This window comes from Sapajus apella, unplaced genomic scaffold (assembly GCF_009761245.1).
Source record: "Sapajus apella isolate SASKATOON/1434 unplaced genomic scaffold, GSC_monkey_1.0 scaffold144, whole genome shotgun sequence".
NCBI lineage: Eukaryota > Metazoa > Chordata > Mammalia > Primates > Cebidae > Sapajus > Sapajus apella.
In genome coordinates, this window is record NW_022437084.1 from 2,564,706 (window position 1) to 2,589,579 (window position 24,874).

Below are 24,874 nucleotides of genomic sequence, written 5' to 3' on the forward strand. Positions count from 1 at the left end.
ATGGCGAGCGTGGTGGTGAAGACGATCTGGCAGTCCAAAGAGATCCATGAGGCTGGGGACACCCCCGCGGGGGTCGAGAGCTGCTCCCAGCTAGTCCCTGAGGCTCCCCGGGGGGTTACCAGCCCGGGCAAGGGGATCCCCAAGAAAAAGAAGGCCGTGTCGTTCCACGGGTGGGTTTGTCGCACCCTGCCGGGGATGGTTCTAACGCCCAGCACTGCCTCCAACAGAGCAGGAGTCCCACTGTGGGTGCTGGAGGAAGGGGAGGGGGAAAAGCCAGCGGGTGGGGGTCAGGAAACAGGACAGCAGTGAAAGAGACAAAAAGCAGCAGGGAGGTAGAGAGGAAGAGGAAGGTAGTGGGGATGAATGGAAGGAAGAAAAAGCCAGCGGGGAGGGAAGAAGGGAGGCTAGTGAATGAAGAAACGCAGCCGGGAAGGAGAAGGGAGAAGAAAGTAGGCAGTGGGGCCGGGCGTGGTGGCTCACGCCTGTAATCCGAGCACTTTGGGAGGCCGAGGCAGGCCATTCACAAGGTCAAGAGATCCAGACCATCCTGGCCAACGTAGTGAAACCCTCTCTCTACTAAAAATACAAAAATTAGTGGGGTGTGGTGGCACCTGCCTGTAATCCCAGCTACTCAGAAGGCTAAGGCAGGAGAACCACTTGAACCCAAGAGGCGGAGGTTTCAGTGAGCCAAAGACAGCACCGCTGCACTCTAGCCTGGGCGGCAGCTCACACTGTAATCCCAGCACTTTGGGAGGCCAAGACGGGCAGATCGCCTGAGGTCAGGAGTTCAAGACCAGCATGACCAATATGCAGAAACCCCTGTCTCTACTAAAAATAGAAAATTAGCTGGGCGTGGTGGTGCATGCCTGTAATCCCAGCTACTCGGGAGGCTGAGGCAGGAGAATCACTGGAACCTGGGAGGCGGAGGTTGCAGGGAGCCAAGTGCACCACTGCACTCCAGCCTGGGCGACAGATCGAGACTCCATCTCAAAAAAAAGAAAGAAAGAAAGTAGTTATCAGGGAGGAGAAGAAAGTAGGCAGCAGGGACAGAGAAGGGAGAAACAGGTAGCAGTGACGTTGGAGTCACAGGGGATGAGCTATGCAGAAAGGAAGGCAGGAGGGGCCAGACCACCAGGGGCTGCGTCTTGACCTTTCTGCCTGTTTCTCCTCGGCAGGGTGGAGCCCCCGATGTCCCACCAGCCCATGCACTGGTGCCTGAACCTCAAACGGTCGTCAGCCTGCACCAATGTGTCACTGCTCAATCTGGCTGCCATGGAGCCCACCGACTCCTCGGGGACAGACTCAACAGTGGAAGACCTCAGCGGCCAACTCGCACTGGCCGGGCCCCCTGCCTCCCCCACCCTGCCCTGGGTTCCAGATGACCCAGACATCTCGGAAATCCTGGTGAGGGCCCCCGACACCACCCTCTGGGGAAGACCGAGGTCCTCCAGGTGCTGGTAGCAAATACTTAGGACGGGACAGGGTGTTTTGGATTTGGAATGAGAACGTTCTGGTCACTTTTTGAGACCCAGAGGAACTAACAAGGATCTGCCTCCTCCTTTGCTGACAGCCATCCATGAATCTGGGAGTTGGTCTTTTTTTTTTTTTCCAGAGACAGTCTCCTCGTGTTGCCCAGGACGGTCTCAAACTCCTGGGCTCAAGGGATCCTCCCACCTCAGCCTCCCACATCCTGGGGTTACAGGCATGAACCACCGCGCCTGGCCTGGGTGTAGGTCTTTTAGTTCATATAGTCACTCCCAAATGTCCCCAATGAGGCCGGGCTCAGGAACCAGCCGTAACCCTGCACTTGGGGAGCTCCCCGTCTGGCGGGGGACAATAGACACAGACTAGGGTAAGAAATTCTGTAATAGAGGAGAAGAGGCCCTCAAGCCAGGCTGGGGGTATCATGGAAAGCTTCCTGGAGGAGGATGTGTTGCAACCTGACTTTAGCGAATGAATAGGAGTTCTCTGATGGAGTCACCTAAGAATCTGGGACAAAACTGAGAGGTGAGCAAGATTTAGAGAGCTTTAGGGAATTTCTGGCAAAAGTATAGAGGGTTACAGCTTGGTCCTTTAACTCCCAGAATCTCTGCTCCTCACCCCACCTGGTTTCCCCTGGGCCAGGCCTGAAATGGCTCCACCAGATACTGAGATACTGAGAACTACACTAACAACGGCCTTCATTTTTTTTTTTTTTGAGACAGAGTCTTACTCTGTCCTCCCGGCTGGAGTCCAATGGCACAGTCTTGGCTCACTGCAACCTCCATCTCCCGGGTTCAAGTGATTCTCCTGCCTCAGCCTCCCGAGTAGCTGGGATTACAGGTGCCCACCACCGTGCATGGCTAATTTTTGTATTTTTAGTAGAGACAGGGTTTCACCATCTTGGCCAGGCTGGTCTGGAACTCCTGACCTTGTGATCCACCCTGTCGGCCTCCCAAAGTGCTGATATTACAGGCATGAGCCACCAGCCATGATCTTAATGCTGTTTAGTTTCATTAGAACTATTTTTGAGTCAGGGTCTTGCTCTGTCTCCCAGGCTGGAGTGCAGTGGTGCGATTACAGCTCCCTGCAGCCTCCAGCTCCTGGGCTCCAAGGATCCTCCTATCTCAGACCTCAGTAGCTGGGACCACAGGCACACACCTGGCAAAATTTTTTTTTAAATGTTTTTATAGAGACAGGGTCTCGCAATGTTGACCAGTCTGGTCTTGAACTCCTGGATTCAAGCGATTCTCAGGCCTCAGCCTCCCAAAGTGCTGGGATTACAGGTGTGAGCCGTTGTGCCCAGCCACATTTATTCTTTTTAACAAATATCTCTTTTTATTTATTTCTTTTTTGAGAGAGAGTCTCACTCTGTGACCAATCTGGATTGCAGTAGCGTGATCTTGTCTCACTGCAAACTCCGCCTCCCAGGTTCAAGTGATTCTCCTACCTCAGCCTCCCAAGTAGCTGGGACTAAAGGCACATCACCACGGCTGGCTAATTTTTGTATTTTAGTAGAGATGGGGTTTCGCCATGTTGGTCAGGCTGGTCTTGAACTCCCGACCCCAGGTGGTCCACCCACCTCGGCCTCCCAAAGTGCTGGGATTACAGGCGTGAGCCACTTCACATGGCCACAAGCTGGATCTTGAAGGTAAGTAAAGTAGTCCCCAGACGGAAGACAGGGAAACGTGTCCCAGCTCCCAGGAACAGCATGTGCAGAGGGACAGGAACTGAAACTAGCCCAGAATAGGACAGGTAGCTTCAATGTGGTCCCTGCAGCTGGTGTGTGGTATGTGAGAGAGAGGCTGGTGGAAGGGGAGGGCACGGGCCACACAAACTGAGTGACATGGGCATTTTCCTGACAGCAGTGGGGAGCCAGCGTGGGTTCAGGAGGGAGAGAGGAACAACTCAGGATTTTGGCTCCGTTCCATTTACTGAGCTCCAGCCAAGTGCTGTGCTGCATCCCTTATGGTGGGAAACTTGTTTTTCTCTCTTTAAAGTTCTGTAAGGGAACTGGTATCGTTAACGCAGTTAGAAACAGAAAAGGGACTGAAGCGGTCCAGCAGTGCAGGCCTGTAGTCCCAGCGACTCAGGAGGCTGAGGCAGGAGGATGGCTTGACCCCAGGAATTGGAGGCTGCAGTGAGCTGTGATTACATCACTGCGCTCCAGCCTGGGCAACAGAGCGAAACCCTAGAGTCCCTGCCTCTAAAAAAACCAGCTAAGGACCCAGCACGGTGGCTCACAGCTGTAATCCCAGAACTTTGGGAAGTCAAGGCAGGCAGATCGCCTGAGGTCAGGAGTTTAAGACCAGCCTGGCCAATATAGTGAAACCCCATCTCTACTAAAAATACAGAAAATTAGCTGGGTGTGGTGGCGTGTGCCTGTAATCCCAGCCACTTGGGAGGCTGAGGCAGGAGAATCGCTTGAACCCAGGAGGTGGAGGTTGCCCTGAGGCGAGACAGTGCCATTGTACTCCAGCCTGGGCGACAAGAACGAAACTCCATCTCAGGAAAAAAAAATACCCCACTAAGGTAGACAGCAGTGTAGTAACCTCCGCAAGATCAAGGTTGGCGAGCTCGTAAGGAGCGGGACCAGGATAGGATAAGAAGGTGCTGCTCTTGTCACTAATGCAATAGCTTTCTCTCCCCAGGACTCCCCTGGGCTGAGCGGGGCATGTTTGAAGGGGAGACACTGAGTCAGGAGAGGAGGCTGGGCAAGGGTCCAGGGAAGGAGGAGGAGCTGCAGGGAAGAGAAGAGGGCGGAGTCGGGTCTGGGAAGGATGCCTGGGAGACACCTCCTCCCCGAGACAGCAGAGCTCTCCCCCCATCTCAGGGAGTGTCTCCCGGGCAGCACTTGCAGCCGTCTGCCTCCCACCAGAGCTATTTCTGAGTCACATCCCCCAGTGGATCGTGAAGCCAGAGAAAGTGCCCCAGGCAGCCAGGATTGAGGTCTGGCACAGCCGCCAGCTCGATGTGGGGCTGCAGGGGACTGCCAGCCTCTCAGGGGCTTCAAGTTCCTCCTCTGTGGAATGGAAAAAGTACTGACCTTGGGTGCATGCTGGAGAGGCGAGGGGGCCGCAGGAGCGGGAACCAGCACCCAGTACCCGAGCTGCACCCAGAAAGAAGGCGAGGACAGGTGGAGAGACCCAGAGAGAGGGGACGGAGACCCAGAGACGGAGTGGGACAGAGACCAAGAGAGGAGGACAGAGACCCAGAAATAGGCGGACAGAGACCCAGAGAGAGGGGATGGAGACCCAGGAGAGGGGGACAGAGACCCAGAGAGAGAGAGAGAGAGAAAGGGACAGAGACCCAGAGAGATTAGGAGAGAGACTCAGAGAGAGCAGAACAGAGGCCCAGAGAGAGAAGGAAAGACTTTCAGAGGGTTGAGGGACAGAGGCTCTGGGGGGAGGAAGAGATGGGTCCAGTGTGAGAGAGATGGAGACTCAGAGATGGAAGAAGAGATGAGCCAGGGCTGGGAACGGTGGCTCACGCCTGTAGTCCGAGCACATTTTTTTTTTTTTTTTTTTTGAGAGACGGAGTTTTGCTCTTGTTCCCAAGCTGGAGTGCAGTGGCGCAATCTTGGCTCACTGCAACCTCTAGCAAACCAAATCTAGCTACCTCCCGAGTAGCTGGGATTACAGATATTTCCCACCACACCTGGTTAATTTTCTATTTCAGTAGAGACAGGATTTCTGCATGTTGGTCAGACTGGTCTCGAACTCCCGACCTCGGGAGATCTGCCCACCTCCACCTCCCAAAGTGCTGGGAGTACAGGCGTGAACCACCGAGCCTGGCCATCCCAGTACTTTTGGGAGGCTGAAGTGGGTGGATCACTTGAGGCCAGGAGTTCAAGACCAGCCTGGCCAATATGGTGAAACCCCATGTCTACTAAAAATACAAAAATGAGTGGGGCGTGGTGGCAGGCGCCTGTACTCTCAGCTACTCAGGTTGCAGTGAGGCAAGACCACGCCATTGCACTCCAGCCTGGGCAACAGAGCAAAGACTCCGTCTGAAAAAAAAAGAAAAAAGAAACGTTCCTCTCATGAAGCAGTCTCTTACCTCACATATCATGGATTCTACTTTATTCTATTTTGTTTTTAGTTTTTATTTTTGAGACAGAGTCTCACTCTGTCACCCAGGCTGGACTGCGGTGGTATGATCTCGGCTTACTGCAACCTCTGCCTCCCGGGTTCAAGAAATTGTCCCACCTCAGCCTCCTGGGTAGCTGGCATTACAGGCATGCACCACCATTCCCAGCTAGTTTTTGTAATTTTTGTAGAGACAGGGTTTCTCCATGTTGGCCAGGCTGGTCGTGAACTCCTGACCTCATATGATTCACTCACCTCGGCCTCCCAAAGTGCTGGGATTACAAGCATGAGCCACCATGCCCAGCCTGTCTTATTCTATTTTCTGGGTGTGAGTCACTAAGTCCAGCTCATACTCAAGTGAGGCAAATAAGGCTCTACATTTTAAAGGAATGTCAAAGAATTTATGGACACATTTTAAACCATCACATTTTGTGCGATTTTTGTAGCTGCCCTTTATTGGGATGAGGAAGTTCCTTTCTAGTTTGTTGAGGGTTTTTTTCATGAGCATGTGTTATATCTTGTCAAAAGCTTTTTATCTACTGACATGATCATGTCGTTTTCCCTTTTATTCTATTAATATGATATGTAACATTTGTTTATTTTTAGAGACAGAGTCTTGTTCTGTTGCCCAGGTTGGAGTGCAGTGGTGCCATCATAGTTCACTGCAGCCTCAACCTCCCAAGGAGCGGAGACCACAAGTACATGCCACTGCACCCAGATAATTTTTCAATTTTTTTGTAGAGATGGAGTCTCACTACATTGACCTGGCTGGTCTAGAATTCCTGGTCTAAAATGATCCTCCTGTCTCAGACTCTTAAATTGTTGGGAATACAGGCATGAGCCACCACACCCAGTCATTGATTGATTTTAGTATGTTGAACCAACCTTGCATTCCTGGGATCATTCCCACTTGGTCACGATGTATAATCCTTTTTACATGCTGCTGGATTTGGTTTGCTAGTATTTTGTTGAGGATTTTTGCGACTATATGCATAAAGGATGTTTGTCTGTGGTTTTCTTTTCTTGTGATATCTTTGTTTGGTATCAGGGAAATACTGTCAAATATTTCCTGAGTTAGAAACTACTCCTATTTTTTGGTAGACTTTGAAATGGATTGCCAATTCTTTTTTTTTTTTTTTTTTGAGATGGAGTCTTGTTCTGTCACTCAGGCTGGAGTGTGGTGACACAATCTCAGCTCACTGCAACCTCCACCTCTGTAGTTCAAGCAGTTCTTCTGCCTCAGCCTCCCAAGTAGCTGGGACTACAAGTGTGTGCCACCACTCTTAAGTTTCGTATTTTTGGTAGAGATGGGGTTTCACCATATTGGCTAGGCTGGTCTCAAATTCCTGATCTTGTGATCTGCCCACCTCAGCCTCCCAAAGTGCTGGGATTATAGGTGTGAACCACATCGCCTGGCCAATTCTTTTTTTTTTTTTTTTTTAATGATTAATAGGATTGACTGCTAAACTCATCTGGTGCTAGGCTTTTCTTTGTTGGAAGTTTTAAAACTTATTTTTACTAATTCAGACTCTTTACTTGTTATGGGTCTTTTCAGACTTTCTAGGCCTTGAGTCAGTTTTGATAGTCTGTGTGCTTCCAGACGTCTTTCCATTTTATCTAGATTATCTGATTTGTTGGCATACAATTGTTCATAGTCTTCCCTTATAATCATTTTTATTTCTGTACAGTTGGTAGTAATGTCTCCTTTTTCACTCTTGACTTTTGTAATTGGAGTCTTTTTTCTTGGTCACTCTAGATAAAGATTTGTCAATTTTGTTGATCTATTTAATAAACCAACTTTGGTTTTGTGGATTTTTATTATTTTCACATTCTCTATTTCATTTTCCTTCTGCTCTAATATTTATCATTTCCTTCTGTTAGTTTTGGATTTGGTTTACTCTTTTTCTATTTTCTTTTTTTTTTTTTTTTTTTTGAGATGGAGTTTCGCTCTTGTTACCCAGGCTGGAGTGCAATGGCACGATCTCGGCTCACCACAACCTTCGCCTCCTGGGTTCAGGCGATTCTCCTGCCTCAGCCTCCTGAGTAGCTGGGATTACAGGCACGCGCCACCATGCCCAGATAATGTTTTGTATTTTTAGTAGAGACGGGGTTTCACCATGTTGACCAGGATGGTCTCGATCTCTTGACCTCGTGATCCACCCGCCTCGGCCTCCCAAAGTGCTGGGATTACAGGCTTGAGCCACCGCGCCCGGCTTCTATTTTCTTAAGGTGGGACATTAAGATATTGATTTTGAGATCTTTCTTCTTTTTTAATGTGTTTACAGCTATACATTTACCTTAAAGCGTTGTTTTCACTCTGTCACTTACATTCTGGTATGCTGTGTTTTCATTTTTCTTCATCCCTGACAACCTTATAATTTCCTTTGTGATTTTTCTTTGACCTACTGGGTTTTCTAAACTTTTTCAGACAGTGTTCCTCTGTCACCCAGGCTGGAGTGCAGTGGCATGATTACAGCTCACTGCAGCCTCTCAACCTCTTGGGCTCAAATTATTATACCGCTTTAACCTCCTGAGAAGCTGGGACTAAAGGCGTGTGCCACATTGCCCAAGTGATTAATTTTTTTTTTTTTTTTTTTTTGTAGAGATGAGGTCTCACTATGAGCCCAAACCAGGCTGGCCTTGAAATCCTGGTTTCAAGTGATCCTCCCAAGTCGGCCTCCCAAACTGCTGCAAGTACAGGGGTGAGCCACTATGCCTGGCCCCATTGTTTTTTTGAGTGTATTGTTTACTTTTCACATTTTGTGTGCTTCCCACATTTCTTTCTGATACTGATTTCTTTTTTTTTTTTTTTTTTTTTTTTTTTTTTTTTTGAGACGGAGTTTTACTCATGTTTCCCAGGCTGGAGTGCAATGGCGCGATCTCGGCTCACCGCAACCTCCGCCTCCTGGGTTCAGGCAATTCTCCTGCCTCAGCCTCCTGAGTAGCTGGGATTACAGGCACGCACCACCATGCCCAGCTAATTTTTTGTATTTTTGGTAGAGACGGGGTTTCACCATGTTGACCAGGATGGTCTCGATCTCTTGACCTCGTGATCCACCCGCCTCGGCCTCCCAAAGTGCTGGGATTACAGGCTTGAGCCACCACGCCCGGCCTGATACTGATTTCTAATAGCGTTCTACTGAGGTCACTGAGGTCAGAAAATATATTTTATGTGAATTTTATTTCAGTCCTTTTACATGTATAGAAATTTGCATTGTGGCTTAAAACACGGTTTATGCCATAGAATGTTTCCTGTGCCCTTGGGAAGATTGTGCATTCTGCAGCTGTTGGGTAGAATGTCCTTTGGATGTCAGTTGGGTCTGATTGGTTTATAGACTTCAACTCTTCCATTTCCTTGTTAATTCTCTCTCTGTTGTATCCATTATATATATTTTTTGAGATGGAGTCTTGCTCTGTCACCCAGGCTGGAGTGCAGTGGTGTGATCTCGGCTCACTGCAACCTCCGCCTCCCAGGTTCAAGCAATTCTCTGCCTCAGCCTCCCGAGTAGCTGGGATGACAGGTGCCTGCCACCACACCTGGCCAATTTTTTATATTTTTAGTAGAGACAGGGTTTCACCATATTGGTCAGGCTGGTTTTGAACTCCTGACCTTGTGATCTGCCCACGTTGGCCTCCCAAACTGCTGGGATTACAGGCATGAGCCACCAGGCCCAGCCTTATTTTATTTATTTATTTTTTGAGACACAGTTTCAGTGGCGTGATCTTGGCTCACTGCAGCTTCTGCCTCCTGACTTCAAGCGATTCTTGTGCTGCAGCCTACTGAGTAGCTGGGATTACTGGTGTGCACCACCATGCCTGGATAGTTTTTGTAGTAATAATAGAGACAGTGTTATGCCATGTTGGCCAGGCTGGTCTCGAACTCCTGGCCTCAAGTGATCTGCCTGCCTTGGTTTCCCAAAGTGCTGGGATTACAGGTGGTGAGCCACCATTTCTGGCCACTTTATCCTATTTTTAAAATGTTTTAACTTTCGTTTCTCTTTTTAGAGATGGGGGTCTTTGTTTTCCAGGATGGTCTCAAACTCCTAGGCTCAAGTGATCCTCCCACCTTGACCTCCCAAAGTACTGGGAATACAGGTGTGAGCCACATGTCCAGCCTTCTTATTGTTTTTTAAGAGACAGGGTCTTGCTACAGTGGCCCGGCTGGTCTTGAGCCCTTGGTCTCAAGCAACACTCCCTCCTGAGCCTCCCAAAGTCCTGGGATTATAGCAGTGAGCCACTGTGCCAGGTCCCTGGAGCCTATCTGGAGTTCATGTGTCTTCTTGGATGTGTGGATTAATGCTCAAATCATTAAGTTTTGGAAGTTTTCAGCCATTATTTCTTCGAATATTCTTTCTCCCCCTTTCTCTCCTTCTGGGACTCCCAGACCCACAGGTCTCTGAGGCTGTATTCATTCCTCGTTATCCTTTGGTTTGTTTTTCTTTCTTTTTTTTTTTTTGAGACGGAGTTTTGCTCTTGTTACCCAGGCTGGAGTACAATGGCGCGATCTCGGCTCACCGCAACCTCCGCCTCCTGGGTTCAGGCAATTCTCCTGCCTCAACCTCCTGAGTAGCTGGGATTACAGGCACACACCACCATGCCCAGCTTATTTTTTGTATTTTTAGTAGAGACGGGGTTTCACCATGTTGACCGGGATGGTCTCAATCTCTTGACCTCGTGATCCACCCGCCTCGGCCTCCCAAAGTGCTGGGATTACAGGCTTGAGCCACCGCGCCCGGCCCGCCTCCTAGGTTTAAGCGATTTTCCTGCCTCAGTCTCTTGAGTAGCTGGGATTACAGGCACGTGCCACCATGCCCAGCTAATGTTTTGTATGTTTATTAGAGACAGGGTTTCACCATGTTGACCAGGATGGTCTCGATCTCTCGACCTCATGATCCACCCACCTCAGCCTCCCAAAGTGCTGGGATTACAGGCGTGAGCCACCGTGCCCGGCCCCTTTGGTTTGTTTTTATGTTTCTCAGGCTTGATCATCAAAATTGAGCCAAGTTCAAGTTCACTGAGTCATTATTCTGCTACTGAGCTCCCTCTGGTCCATTTTTCACTTCAGTTATTGCACTTCTCAACCCTAGAATTTCCATTTGGTTTCTTCTAATAATTTTTATCTCTTTAGTATATGCCCTATTTGGTGAGACATTATTCTCTCATTTTCCTTTAGATATTTAGGAATGGTTTCCTAAAAAAAAAAAAAAAAAAAAAGACGCCAGGCACGGTGGCTCATGCCTGTAATCCCAGAACTTTGCGAGGCCGAGGCGGGTGGATCACGAGGTCAAGAGATCGAGACCATCCTGGTCAACATGGTGAAACCCCGTCTCTACTAAAAATACAAAACATTAGCTGGGCATGGTGGCACGTGCCTGTAATCCCAGCTACTCAGGAGGTTCAGGCAGGAGAATTGCCTGAACCCAGGAGGCGGATGTTGCAGTGAGCCGAGATCGTGCCATTGCACTCCAGCCTGGGTAACAAGAGCGAAACTCCGTCTCAAAAAAAAAAAAAAAAAAAAAAAAAGCTGCTTTAAAGTCTTTGCCTAGTAAGTCCAAATCTGCCCCTGCCACCCGACTCCGGAATAGTTTCTCCTGATTGATTGTTTGCCCTCAATTGTATGGGCCATAGTTTTTGTTTCTTTGCACACCTTATAACTATTTTGTTGGAAACAGGCCTGCCTGCCCGCCCGCCCGCCCTCCCTCCCTCCTTCCTTCTCTTTCTTTCTTCTCCTTCTTTCTTTCTTTCTTTCTCTTTCTCTCTGTCTTCCTTTCGAGATGGAGTCTCATTCTGTCACCCACACTCCAGTGCAGTGGCATGATCTTGGCTCACTGAAACTGCCGCGTCCCAGGTACAACCAATTTTCCTGCCTCAGCCTCCCTAGTAACTGAGATTATAGGTGTGCACCACCATGCCTGGCTAATTTTTGGATTTTTAGTAGAGATGGGGTTTCATCATCTTGGCCAGGCTGGTCTTGAACTCCTGACCTCATGATCCATCCGCCTTGTCCTCCCAAAGTGCTGGGATTACAGGCGTGAGCCACTGTGCCCTGCCTTTATTATTAGTAGTAGTATTATTATTTTAGAGATGGGGTCTTGCGATGTTGCCCAGGCTGGAGTGCAGTGGCTATTCATAGGCATGATCCCACTACTGATCAGCACAGGAATTTTGGCCCGCTCTGTTTCTGACCTGGGCCCGTTCACCCCTCCTTAGGCAGCCTGGTGGTCCCCCGTTCCCAGAAGGTCACCATATTGATGCCGAAATGAGTGTGGACACCTGATCAGCATAGCTCACTACAGCCCCGAACTCCTGGCCTCAAGCCATCCTGCAGCCTCAGCCTCCAGAGTAACTAGGACTAGAGGCATGCACCACCCCCCCAGCTATTATCTTTTTTTTTTGAGATGGATTCTTGCTCTGTAGCCCAGGCTGGAGTGCAGTGGCGTGATCTCAGCTCACTGCAACCTCTGCCTCTCGGGTCCCAGTTCAAGCAATTCTCCTGCCTCGGTCTCCCAAGTAGCTGGGATTACAGGCATGAGCCACCATGCCCAGCTAATTTTTGTATTTTTAGTAGAGACGGGGTTTCACCATGTTGGCCAGTCTGGTCTTGAACTCCTGACTTCAGGTGATTTGCCCACCTCGGCCTCCAGAAGTGCTGGGATTACAGGCGTGAGCCACCGCGCCCGGCCTTTATTATTATTTTTTGAGGGATTAGGTCTCACTATGTTGCACAGGCTCGTCTTGAACTTCTGGGCTCAAGCAATCCTCCCACCTCAGCCTCCCAAATTGTTGGAATTACAGGTGTGAGCTATTGCACCTGGCCTGTAGTTGCATTTTTAAAAAGAGACTTCTCTGAACTATTTCTGTAATATCTGTGTTCTTTGTCATGTTTGGCCGCTGAGGTCTCTGTTCTCTGATTTTAGTGGTTAGCTAACGATTGGAGACAGATTTCCTTAAACTGGAACAACAACGAAATCTGGAGTTTTTACACGCAGACAATTCACAACTCTGCCTTGGCCTTCCCTTCCGGCCCCTGCAGCTCGCACAGAGCTTCAAGGTCAGCCAGGGAGAAATGCTTGGGGCCTTCTCAGAACTTTCCCATGTACACAACCCTACACAGGCCAATGGCTTTCTACCTTCCCAGGAATTTGCTGGACCATTCCAAGGCTTCTACAGACATCTCCATCAGATTTTCCTTTTAAGATTTTTTCTTTCTTTTTTTTTTCTTCTTTTTTTCTTTTTTATTTTTTGTATTTTTTTTTTAAAAGATTTTTTCTTTCTTACTGTTTACCCCCAACTGTTATCCATTGCCTCAGGCAATAGCAACTTTGAAATCAAGTGTAATTTTTTTTTTTTTTTTGAGACAGAGTCTTGCTCTGTCACCAGGCATCAGGCTGGAGTGTGGGGGCATGATCTTGGCTTACTGCAACCTTCGCCTCCCAGGTTCAAACAATTCTCCAGCCTCAGCCTGCCAGGTAGCTGGGACTACAGGCACATACCACCACAACCAGCTAATTTTTATATTTTTAGTAGAGACGGGGTTTCACCACGTCGGCCAGGCTGGTCTTGATCTCTTGACCTTGTGATCCGCCCACCTCGGCCTCCCAAAGCGCTGAGATTACAGGCATGAACCACTGCGTCCGGCTCGTAATTTTTTTTTTTTTTAAACAAATATTCCCTCTCCCACTCTGTGTTACTCGATTCTTGCACTGCCACAAAGGAATACTCAAGGCTGGGTATTCCTGAGGCTGGGTGTAAAGAAAAGACGCTTAATTGGCTCATGGTTCTACAGGCTGTCTGGTAAGCATGGTGCCAACATCTGCTCAGCTCCTGGTCAGGGCCTCACAGCAGAAGTTGATGGAGCCAGCATATCACCTGGCAAGAGTGGGTGCAAGGAGGTGCCACGCAGTTTTTTGTTTTTGTTTTTGAGACGGAGTTTCACTCAGTCGCCCACGCTGGAGTGCCGTGGCACAATCTTGGCTCAGTGCAACCTCCGCCTCCCAGGTTCAAGCAGTTCTCCTGCCTCAGCCTCCTGAGTAGCTGGGACCACAGGCACACACCACCACGCCTGGCTAATTTTTGCATTTGTAGTAGACACGAGTTTTACCATGTTGGCCAAGCCAACATGACCTCGGGTGATTCACCTGCCTTGGCCTCCCAAAGTGCTGGGATCACAGGCATGTGCGCCACCACGCCTGGCTACTTTTTGTGTTTTTAGTAGAGATGGGGTTTCACCAGGCTCGTCTTGAACTACTGACCTCAGGTAATCCACCCACTTTGGCCTACCAAAATTCTGGGATTACAGGCATGAGCCACCACACCCGGCTGCCACACACTTTTAAACATCAGCTCTGCCATGAACTTAAAAGCTCACTCATCACCAAGGGGATAGCCCTAAGCCATTAATGAAAGATCCACCAGTATGATCCAAACACCTCCCACCAGGCCCTGCCTCCAACACTGGGAATTACTTTTTTTTCCCCTTTTGAGATGGAGTGTCATTTTGTCACCCAGGTTGGAGTGCAGTGGTGCCCTCTCGGCTCACTGCAACCTCCACCTCCCAGGTTGAAGCAATTCTTCTGCCCCAGTCTCCCAAGTAACTGGGATTATAGGTATGTGCCACCTCGCCCAGCTAATTTTTTTTTTTTTTTTTTTGGTATTTTTAGTAGAGACAGGGTTTCTCCATGTTGGTCAGGCTGGTGTCAAACTCCTGACCTCACGTGATCTGCCCACCTTGGCCTCCCAAAGTGCTCCAATTATGGATACAATATTTCTTATCATACTTGTTCCCCAGAGCAATCACGTAAGAAATGGGCTGCTGCCCCATCTTACAAGGGAAGAAACTTGTTCTCTCTCTCTGTGTATTCAGCAACCGCTAGAGAAACCAAGAGAATTGGGCTTTTTTTTTTTTTTTTTTTTTTGCACATAAAAGGCTCAATAGGCCCGGTGTGGTGGCTCATGCCTGTAATCCAAGCACTTTGGAGGCCAAGGCGGGAGGATCACCTGAGGTCGGGGGTTCAAGACCAGCCTGACCAACATGGTGAAACCCCATCTCTATTAAAAAAATTTTTTTTTTTTTTTTTTTTTTTTGAGATGGAGTTTAGCTCTTGTTAGCCAGGCTGGAGTGCAATGGCGTGATCTCGGCTCACCGCAACCTCCGCCTCCTGGGTTCAGGCAATTCTCCTGCCTCAACCTCCTGAGTAGCTGGGATTACAGGCACGCACCACCATGCCCAGCTAATGTTTTGTATTTTTAGTAGAGATGGGGTTTCACCATGTTGACCAGGATGGTCTCGATCTCTTGACCTCGTGATCCACCCGCCTCGGCCTCCCAAAGTGCTGGGATTACAGGCCTGAGCCACCGCGCCCGGCTCTACTAAAAATTTTAAAAACATTAGCCAGGCGTGGTGGCACACGCCTGTAGTCCCAGCTACTTGGGAGGCTCAGGCAGGAGAATCGCTTGAACCCGGGAGGCAGAGGTTGTAGTGAGCCGAGATCACGCTGCTGCACTCCAGCCTGGGCGACAGAGTGAGACTTGGTCTCAAAAAAAAAAAGTCAATGATAGTGAAGTTATACATCTGACTACTGTAACAAAAAGGCACAAAATAACACAGCTTGAACAACACAGAAGATGTAATATCTCACCCTGAAAGTCTTCACAGGTGGTTGGAATGGAGTATGGTGGCTCAAGTGTGAAGGACCCAGGCTCCTTCTGTCTCCTTGTGTCCTCTATCTGCTGGTCCAAAGCAGCCCTCAATTGTGCGTTCCAGTGAAATGAGAGAAAAACAGAAAGTTTGCATACCTTTCCTTTAAGGGATGACTCAGAAATTGACTATAATTCTGCATAATCCAAGTAACAATCTAGGCTACAGTAAAAAAATAGAAAAAAAAGAGGCCGGGCGTGGTGGCTCACGCCTGTAATCCAAGCACTTTCGAGGCCAAGGCAGGCGGATCACTGAGATTGGGAGTTCAAGACCAGCCTGACCAACATGGTGAAACCCTGTCTTAAAAAAAAAAAAAAAAAAAGGAAGAAAGAAAAAGGAGGCTGGATGCAGTGGCTCATGCCTGTAAGACCAATACTTTTGGAGGCTGACACAAAAGGATCACTTGAGGTTGGGCACAGTGGCTCACGCCTATAAACCCAGCACTTTGGGAGGCTGAGAGGGGCAGATCACCTGAGGTCAGGAGTTTGAGACCAGCCTGGCCAACATGGTGAAACCCCATCTCTATTAACAAAAAAAAAAAAAAAAAAAAAAAAAAGGATCACTTGAGCCCAGGAATTTGAGGCCAGCTTGGGTAACATAGGGAGACCCCCATCTATATCAAAAAATTTAAAATTTTGCTACCATGCCTGGTAGCAAGCACCTATAGTCCTAGCTAGTTGGGAGGCTGAGCCCGAGTTGGTGAGCAATGATAGCACCACTCCACACCAGCCAGGGTAATAGCGAGAGACCCCCCCACCAGCCCCCAAAATAAATTGACATTATTTCCACTCACATTCCATTGGCCAGAACTGAGTCACATGGCCACACCTAGCTGTAAGGGATCCTGGGAAATGTAGTCTCTGGTTGGGCAGCCATGTGCCAGGCTAAGGCTTCTATATCTGTCCAAGCTGGGAGAATGGATCCTACCACATGCATCCCTCGTGAACCACAGATTGGCAGGAGTCACAAAACATTTTATGTGATATCAAGTAATGATGATCAGAGGCCACATGGTGTCATTATTTAAAACAAGGGTTCTGAATCTAAATTCTGATGAGGTCACCTAATGTACTGTGGACCTGGGAAGACAACGGACATCCCGTTTCTGCGACCCATTTGTCTCACTTGTAAAATGGGCCAAATAACCTCAAGAAGTATGCTTGTGAAGAATAAAAGAGAAGACAGGTACTTGGCCTGGTGGATAGCAAGTGCTCATATCTGAAAGGTGGCTTCCTTTGTAATTAACCAGTTCCTGGAGAGAAAGGTAGAGCATGTGTTTTCACAGTTTATCTTTTTATGCTGTGGACCCAAGGACTTTTTTTTTTAGATGGAGACTTGCTCTGTCGCCCAGGTTGGAATGCAGTGGTGCAATATCAGCTCACTGCAACCTCTGCGTCCCAGGTTCAAGCAATTCTCCTGCCTCAGCCTCCCAAGTAGCTGGAATTAAAGGCATGCACCACCATGCTCTGCTAACTTTTGTATTTTTAGTAGAGATAGGGTTTCACTATGTTGGCCAGGCTGGTCTTGAACTCCTGACGTCAAGTGATCCACCGACCTCGGCCTTCCAAAGTGCTGAGATTACAAAAGTGAGCCCCTGTACCTAGCACCCAAGGTGACTTAACTCAGTGTTTAATTGAGTCCCTCCTTCTTCCCCCACGTCTGAGCACCCCACTTCCATCCCCTATTCCCTCCTGGATCCTGCCTATTTTTCTCCCAGGGCACCATAAAGAAAGGTAGTTTACCCCCTGGGTTCACTGCACAGGAATGCTAAGAATCAGAGGTGCAGCTCTTGACTCCTAGTCACACAGCCATTCCAGGGCAAAATCAAGGTGTAAACACAGCCTCCCAATTCCGGAATTTTTCTTGGGATTGGGGCTTGCCCCCACACACCCACTAACTCACTTGTCTCCCATTCTTCCCCAGAGTGGGGTCAACAGTGGATTGGTCCGTGCCAAAGACTCCATCACCAGCTTGAAGGAAAAGACCACTCGGGTTAACCAGCACGTGCAGACCCTGCAGGTGTGAGGACCCCTATGTCCAACACCCGCTCTTCCTCGAGGGCCAAATTCCCTTCTTGGAGCCTGCCTCCAGCACCCATAGCTCAGTTAGGGAGCTTGAGGCTCAGAAAGGAGAGGAACCTTCCCAGGCCCGGATCTTCTTTCCCATGGGCTGTCCCCTCGTGCCCTTGGCTAACTCCCCTCCTTCTATGCTCCAGAGTAAGTGTTCTGTGCTGAGCGAGAATCTGGAGAGAAGGCGGCAAGAGGCAGAAGAGTTGGAAGGGTATTGCATTCAACTCAAGGTGAGCCACTGGGACACAGGAGTGGGTAGGGAGAGGGGAATGGGATTAAGAAGAGGGCGGGAGAGGCCGGGCGCGGTGGCTCAAGCCTGTAATCCCAGCACTTTGGGAGGCCGAGGCGGGTGGATCACGAGGTCAAGAGATCGAGACCATCCTGGTCAACATGGTGAAACCCCGTCTCTACTAAAAATACAAAAAATTAGCTGGGCATGGTGGCGCGTGCCTGTAGTCGCAGCTGCTTGGGAGGCTGAGGCAGGAGAATTGCCTGAACCCGGGAGGCAGAGGTTGCGGTGAGCCGAGATCGCGCCATTGCACTCCAGCCTGGGTAACAAGAGTGAAACTCTGTCTCAAAAAAAAAAAAAAAAAAAAGAGGGCGGGAGAAAGAAGGGAGGAGGGCGGGTGCAGTGGCTCACACCTGTAATCCTGGCACTTTGGGAGGCTGAGGTGGGTGGGTCACTTGAGGTGAGGAGATTGAGACTAGCCTGGCCAACATAGTAAAACCCTGTCTCTATTGAAAATACAAAAATTACCGGGTGTGGGCCGGTGGCGGGCGCCTGTAATCCCAGCTACTGGGGAGGCTGAGGCAGAATCACTTGAACCAGGGAGGCAGAGGTTGCAGTGAGCCAAGATTGCACCATTGCCCTCCAGCCTGGGCAATAGAGACTCACTCTCAAGGGAAAAAAAAAAAAAAAAAAAAAAGGGAAGAGGGTAGGAATGGGACCCATGAGAGGTGGGAGGAAGCCATCCCTTTAGCCGAGGAAATGGGTGAATGTATCGTGTATTGAGGGGCTGGGAGGCCTGGAGCCTGAATGGAAATAGGCAGGCTAAGGGAAGGGAGGCAGAGCTGAAATGGGAAGGCAGGGCCCTCGCCCTGGTGTCTGACCCAGGAGAACTGCTGGATGGTGACCCGGTCTGTGGAAGATGCTGAAATCAAAACCAATGTCTTGAAGCAGAATTCTGCCCTGCTGGAGGTAAGGGCTGGGGCGGGGTTGGGGGGGCAGTCCCAGGATTTGTGGGAGAAGGTCAGACACACAAGAAACTTGAGATACACTTTTAGGTGGAACTCCCTGCCCGGATACCACCGCCACACCGCCCCTTTGTGCACATGGTCATCTTTAGAACCCACTAATAAGAGGGATGCAAATGAGGCTCCAACACCCAGATGTGGGGGGGGACTCCAACACCCTGCAGTCCCGTTCAGGTCCCAGAAAGAGAGACTCGAGCTGGACTTCAAGTGAGAAGGCCTGTTCTGTCCACATTCCCACTCATTTTCCAACAAAATACTGAGAAAGCTTCAGTTGTTCTTGCTAAGTGGCTGGGACTGGTATTTGACCCCTGGAGGCATGGAGGGCTCGGTGGGTACCTGGAGGCAGGCTGTGGGAGGTTACTGGGAATTGGAGTCCAGCTGGCCCTCAAATGGTGCCTCCCCTCCCTAATGACAGAAAGCCGGACTTCCCAACATCCTGTCCCCACAGGCGTCTACTTCCAATCTCGGGGAGCACTGGAGTGGATTTGGGGGTGGAGGTGGTTGCAGGAGGAAAGCGGCTGGACGCTGTGACCCCGTCCTCCCTTACCGCCCAGGAGAAGCTGCGCTACCTCCAGCAGCATCTGCAGGATGAGACGCCACGACGGCAGGAGGCCGAGCTGCAGGAGCCGGAGCAGAAGCAGAAGGCAGAGGCTGTCCTCTCCAGGAACTGCCTGGGCCCCGCCGCCACGCCGCAGGGCTGCCCCGGCCCGCCGGGAAGTCCTCACGAACCCTCGCGGCCACGCGGCTTGGTCCCGGGAGGCTGGGGAATGGGGCCTCGGGCAGGGGAGGGCCCCCACGTGAGCGAGCAGGAATTGCAGAAGGTGTTCACCGGCCTCGAGGAGCTGAGGTGGGCGGCACCTAGGGGCGGGGCCTCGAAAACTAGGTGGCGGGGACTCAGGGATAGAGCCTCGAGGAGCTGAGATGGGTGGGGACATGGGTGGAGCATGAGGAACTGAGGTGGGCGGGGACGTGGGTGGAGCCTCGAGGAGCTGAGGTGGGCGGGGACATGCGTGGAGCCTCGAGGAGCTGAGGTGGGCGGGGACATTGGTGGGCCCTCGAGGAGCTGAGGTGGGCGGGGACATGGGTGGAGCCTGAAGGAGCTGAGGTGGGTGGGGACATGGGTGGAGCCTCGAGGAAGTTAGGTGAGTGGAGACATGGGTGGAGCCTCTAAGAACAGGTGGGTGGAGACATGGGCGGAGTCTCAGGAGCTGCGGTGGGCGGGGAATGGGTGGAGCCTCGATTGGCTGAGGTGGGTGGGGACATGGGCGGAGTCTTCAGGACCTGCGGCAGGCGGGGACACAGGGGAGGAGCTTCAAAGATCTTAGCTGGTGGGCGACAAGGCTGGGGTCTCCAACAGCAGAGGAGGGAGTACCCCGAGGGCAATGACCTGAGCAAGGGACTGTTGGAATAATGAATTTTTTAGTTCTGGGCTGCTGGGAGGCAGGTCTAGGCCTGGTGAAACTTGGGTTGGCGGGGCTTCGGAGTGGTCCTGGAGGCACCAAGTGGGGCAGAGTGTGGTGGGCAGTGCCTTGGGGGGGCAGTGTGGAGGAGCCCGGGTAGAGGCTGGGGACCTGCCCAGGGAAGGCCAGGATGGCCAATAAAGGAAGGGGATACAGGGGGGCACTGGAGGACACGACCAGATTTCACCAAATGGAGGTTGCAAGAAAATATGGAGACCTGGGTGAGTCTGCAGCCACAGGCGTGGTCTCAGTGGGGCGAGATAGGTGAGTCCTGTCCCATCTATCTCGTGGGGACAAGTGGCAGCCTGTTCAAGCCTAGCTCCGACCCATTCCCTCCCTCTGCCCCTCCAGGAGAGAGGTGTCCTCGCTGACCGCCCGGTGGCGTCAGGAGGAAGGGGCGGTGCAGGAGGCCCTGCGGCTGCTCGGGGGCCTGGGCGTCAGGGTCGACGGCTTCCTAGGCCAGTGGGAACGAGCACAGCGCGAGCAGGCGCAGACGGCGCGAGGCTTGCAGGAGCTGCGAGGTCGGGCGGATGAGCTGTGCACCATGTAAGGACCAGGAAGACCGAAAGGGCAGCGCGATCTCAACCCGAGGGCGGGGCCTTGAGGGAAAGGGGTAGGCCAATCAGCTATGGCGAGGCATTCCGGAGCAGATACCGACATGGGGAAACGCCAGTTATAGAGCAGGAAGGGTTGCATCAGCCCTAATAAGGCCCGACGGGTGGAATCAATTTGAAAAGGGGTGTGGGCTACACCTTAAAAGGGCAAAGGGTGGGGCCAAGTGGGATCTGGGAAAGCCAATTAGAGAACTAGGAGGGGCATTCCAAACAGTAAGCTGCTAAATGTGGCCCAGTGGTGGCTCATGCCTATAATCCCAGCACTTTGGAAGGCCGAGGTGAGGCAGCGGATAACTTGAGGCTAGGAGTTCAAGACCAGCCTGGGAAACATAGCAGAGACCCCCCCCCCCATCTCTACAAACAGTTTAAAAATTAGCTGGGAATGGTGTGGTGTGGCACCCTGGTAGTCCTAGCCACTCAGGAGGCTGAGGCAGGAATGATCACTTTAGCTCAGGAGTTCAAGGCTTCAGAGAGCTATGACGGTGCCACTGCACTCCAGCTTGGCAACAGAGCCAGACCCTGTCTCAAAATAGTGAATACATAAAATAAAACACAAAAAATGAGACCAGTCAGAGCAAACAGGGGAGGGCAGAGTGGAGGATTCCAGACCAGAGTCTCCACAGACACAAGTGGAGAGCTAACAATGGGTGGAGTCTTGCTGGGGCTATACCACTCAAGAGGCGACCTGGCCGCACTGGTTACTCATGCCCAGGGTGGAGCGGTCAGCAGTGTCTGTGGCTTCACTGAGGAGCGAACTGGAGGGGCTGGGCCCACTGAAACCCATTCTGGAGGAGTTCGGGCGACAATTTCAGAACTCTCGAAGAGGGCCTGACCTCTCCATGAACCTGGATCGTTCCCACCAAGGCAACTGTGCCCGCTGTGCCAGGTAACAGGGCTGGGCCTGCCTCTGGGAGCCTTATGTGGATAGAACATTAAAGGAGATATGGAAAGAGATGGGGCCTTAGTGAAGGGTGGGGCGTTGTTCATTGTGGGAGACGAGGCATCCCAGTGCATCGTAGGACCAGCCAGTCCTGCTGCACTATGGAAGCCTCATTTCTTCCCTCTCTGCGAGGTAAAATCAGTGCCTTGTGGAACTCAAGAGAAATTTGGTACAGGGTGTACTGGCTCACACCTGTAATCCCAGCACTTTGGGAGGCCAAAACAGGCAGATCACTTGGGATCAGGAGTTCCACATCAGCCTGGCCAACATGGTGAAAGTCTCTACTAAAAATACAAAAATTAGCTGGGTGTGGCGGCATGTGCTTGCAATCCTAGCTACTCAGGCGGCTGGGGCAGGAGAATCGCTTGAACTCAGGAGGCGGAGGTTGCAGTGAGCGGAGATTGCGCCACTGCACCCCAGCCTAGAGACAGAGCAAGACTCCATCTAAAAAAAAAAAAATGGAATAGTGATCCCCAGAGCACCATGGAAACCAAGGGACAGCTGGTGCATTGTAGCATCCTACGATGCAAACTTCCCAGTGCATGCTGGGAAGGTTGCATAGGGTGCATCGTGGAAAAGGGGCCAAATGGAGGCTGCGCAGGTGAGCTTGGGGCGTTCTGAAGTTGGTACTGGGCCTCTTTATCTGGTGACCACCCCTCCCCCAGCCAGGGGTCGCAGTTGTCCACGGAGTCCCTGCAGCAGCTGCTGGACCGCGCGTTGACCCCGCTAGTGGACGAGGTGAAGCAGAGGGGCCTGGCTCCTGCCTGTCCCAGCTGTCAGAGGCTACACAAGAAGATTCTGGTACCAGGGAATATGGGTCACCATGTCCCATTTTACTGTTCTGTCCGGGCAAGGGGAGGGGAGCCCCAGACTCAAGGGTACTGCTGGTGTGTGGCAGGAAGGGAAGGGCTGAGCTGGGAGCAGCAGGCACTGGGGGAGGACTTGGCCCTAATGCATGGGGAAACAGGCAAGCAGTTTGGTGATGAGTGAGTCACAGGCCAATCATGAAACCTTGGAAGATGGACTTGAGCCCAAAGCATGATGGGACATTGGATCTAGTACATTGTGGGACACGAGACAGGCACCAGTCTAAAGCTTCATGGAACATAGGTCTGATTTTCTCTAAGCTTTTGGAGAGATAGTGCCTTGTAAGAGATCACGGGGTCAGATATATAGAGGGGAGCCAGAACCCAGTGACTGTAGTGCCGGTTAGCTGATGTGTTGCGGGAAATGGGCACTGCACAACACACTCGGCCCAGTGGTTGGTGGAACCTGAGCCCCAGTGCACTGTATTATGGGATGTTGACCTAATGAACTGTGAAATTCTGTTGTAGTGGGCGAGACGGACAAGTGAGGCACTGTGGGACATTGATGTGGCTGAGCTATAGGACTAATACATGAGAGGACATGGGCTTGGTGCAGTGGGACATAGAGAACCAGGACGCTAAGAACTGGTTTGTTTTTGAGTCTCACTCTGTCACCCAGGCTGGAGTGTACTGGTGCCGTCTTGGCTCACTACAACCTCCACCTCCCAGGTTCAAGTGATTCTCCTGCCTCAGCCTCCTGAGTAGCAGGGATTACAGGTGTACACTACCACGCCCGTCTAATATTTGTACTTTTAGTAGAGACAGGGTTTCACCCTGTTGGCCAGGCTGGTCTTGAACTCCTGACCTTAAGTGATCCACCTACCTCAGCCTCCCAAAATGCTGGGATTACAGGTGTGAGCCACGGCACCCAGCCAGGACTTTTGTGTGAAAGGTGCTGGTCTAATAGATAGGGAGATGTGGGCTCTTCTAAATTATGGGATGTAGAAGGTCACCATGTGGTAGGATACTGGGGCACATACCCGTATCAAATGTAGGATAGTTCATGAGCTTAGAAGACAGATGATAGACACTGATTTAGTGCTTGCTGGGACATAGGTTAGGGACAGACAATAGGACAGACACAGGTTTAGTCCACAACAGAATCTGGAGACCAGTGCACTGTGGGATGCTGGGGTCAGTCTCATGCTCAAGGCATGATGGGAAACTCTGGGAGAAATGTGGGCCCCAGGAAACCCAACCCTTTGCCCTCCACAATCCAGCTCCCCCTCCACCCCCAGCCTAGTCCAGCAAGCCCAGTTGCGCCTACGCTCCTCTCCCCAGGAGCTGGAGCGCCAGGCCTTAGCCAAACACGTCAGAGCAGAGGCCCTGAGCTCCACCCTTCGGCTGGCCCAAGACGAGGCCATGCGAGCCAAGAACCTGCTGCTGACAGACAAGATGAAGCCGGAGTGAGGAAGGAGGCTGAGGGCGTGGGAGGAGGGTGAGATCTGCGGGAAAGGGCCTGACCTCTCCTTCCGCTCCAACACCCCTGCACCCAGCCATGCCAGCATCACCTCCCCACTGACCGTCATGACAGGGAGAAGATGGCCACTCTGGACTATCTACACTTGAAGATGTGCTCGCTCCATGATCAACTCAGCAACCTGCCACTTGAGGGGTCCACGGGAACCATGGGGGGAGGCAGCAGTGCGGGAACCCCCCCGAAACATGGGGGCCCAGCCCCCGAACAATAAATGACCCCTCATGCTGGCATGAATTCCGTCTCCTTTTTGGCACCAGAGGACTAGTGAACTGCCCACACGCCATGTACTACCTCTATGCCCACTGTGATTTATTTAATAAAAAAATTTTATTACTCTTTTTGGAGTAGATTCTCGTTCTGTCACCCAGGCTGGAGTGCAGTGGCATGATCTCAGCTCACTGCAACCTCTGCATCCTGGGTTTAAGGAATTCTCCTGCATCGGCCTCCCGAGTAGCTGGGACTACATTCATGCACCAACACACCTGGCTAATTTTCTTTTTTTTTTTTTTTAATTTTTTAAAATAATTTCTCCAAACACATGATTTTTTTTTTTTTTTTTTTTTTTTTTTTGAGATGGAGTCTTGCTCTGTCATCAGGCTAGAGGGCAGTGGCACAATCTCGGCTCACTGCAACCTCCGCCTCCTGGGTTCAAGCGATTCTTCCACCATAGCCGCCTGAGTAGCTGGGACCAGAGGCGCGTGCCACGACACCCGGCTAATTTTTTTGTATTTTTAGGAGAAACGGGGTTTCACCGTGTTGGCCAGGGAGGTCTCGATCTCTTGACATGATCCACCCGCCTTGGCCTCCCAAAGTGCTGGGATTACAGGCATGAGCCACCATGCCCAGGCCCAAACACATGACTTTTAAACGCCTAGCTAATTTTTTGTATTTTCAGTAGAAACAGCATTTCACCGTGTTGCCCAGGGT

At 51.0% G+C, this 24,874-nt stretch overlaps 1 protein-coding gene across 1 annotated transcript; it reads left to right on the forward strand.

The window, feature by feature from the left end:
• On the forward strand, nucleotides 1-24,181 carry TSKS (testis specific serine kinase substrate). Its single transcript, XM_032264511.1, has 11 exons — nucleotides 1-170; nucleotides 1,176-1,404; nucleotides 17,188-17,283; nucleotides 17,480-17,563; nucleotides 18,448-18,531; nucleotides 19,142-19,434; nucleotides 20,399-20,593; nucleotides 21,374-21,547; nucleotides 22,267-22,402; nucleotides 23,749-23,873; nucleotides 24,002-24,181. The coding sequence occupies exons 1-11, from the start codon at nucleotides 1-3 to the stop codon at nucleotides 24,156-24,158; spliced, it is 1,743 nt and encodes a 580-aa protein (XP_032120402.1). The 3' UTR covers nucleotides 24,159-24,181.
• The last annotated feature ends 693 nt before the right edge of the window (nucleotides 24,182-24,874 follow it).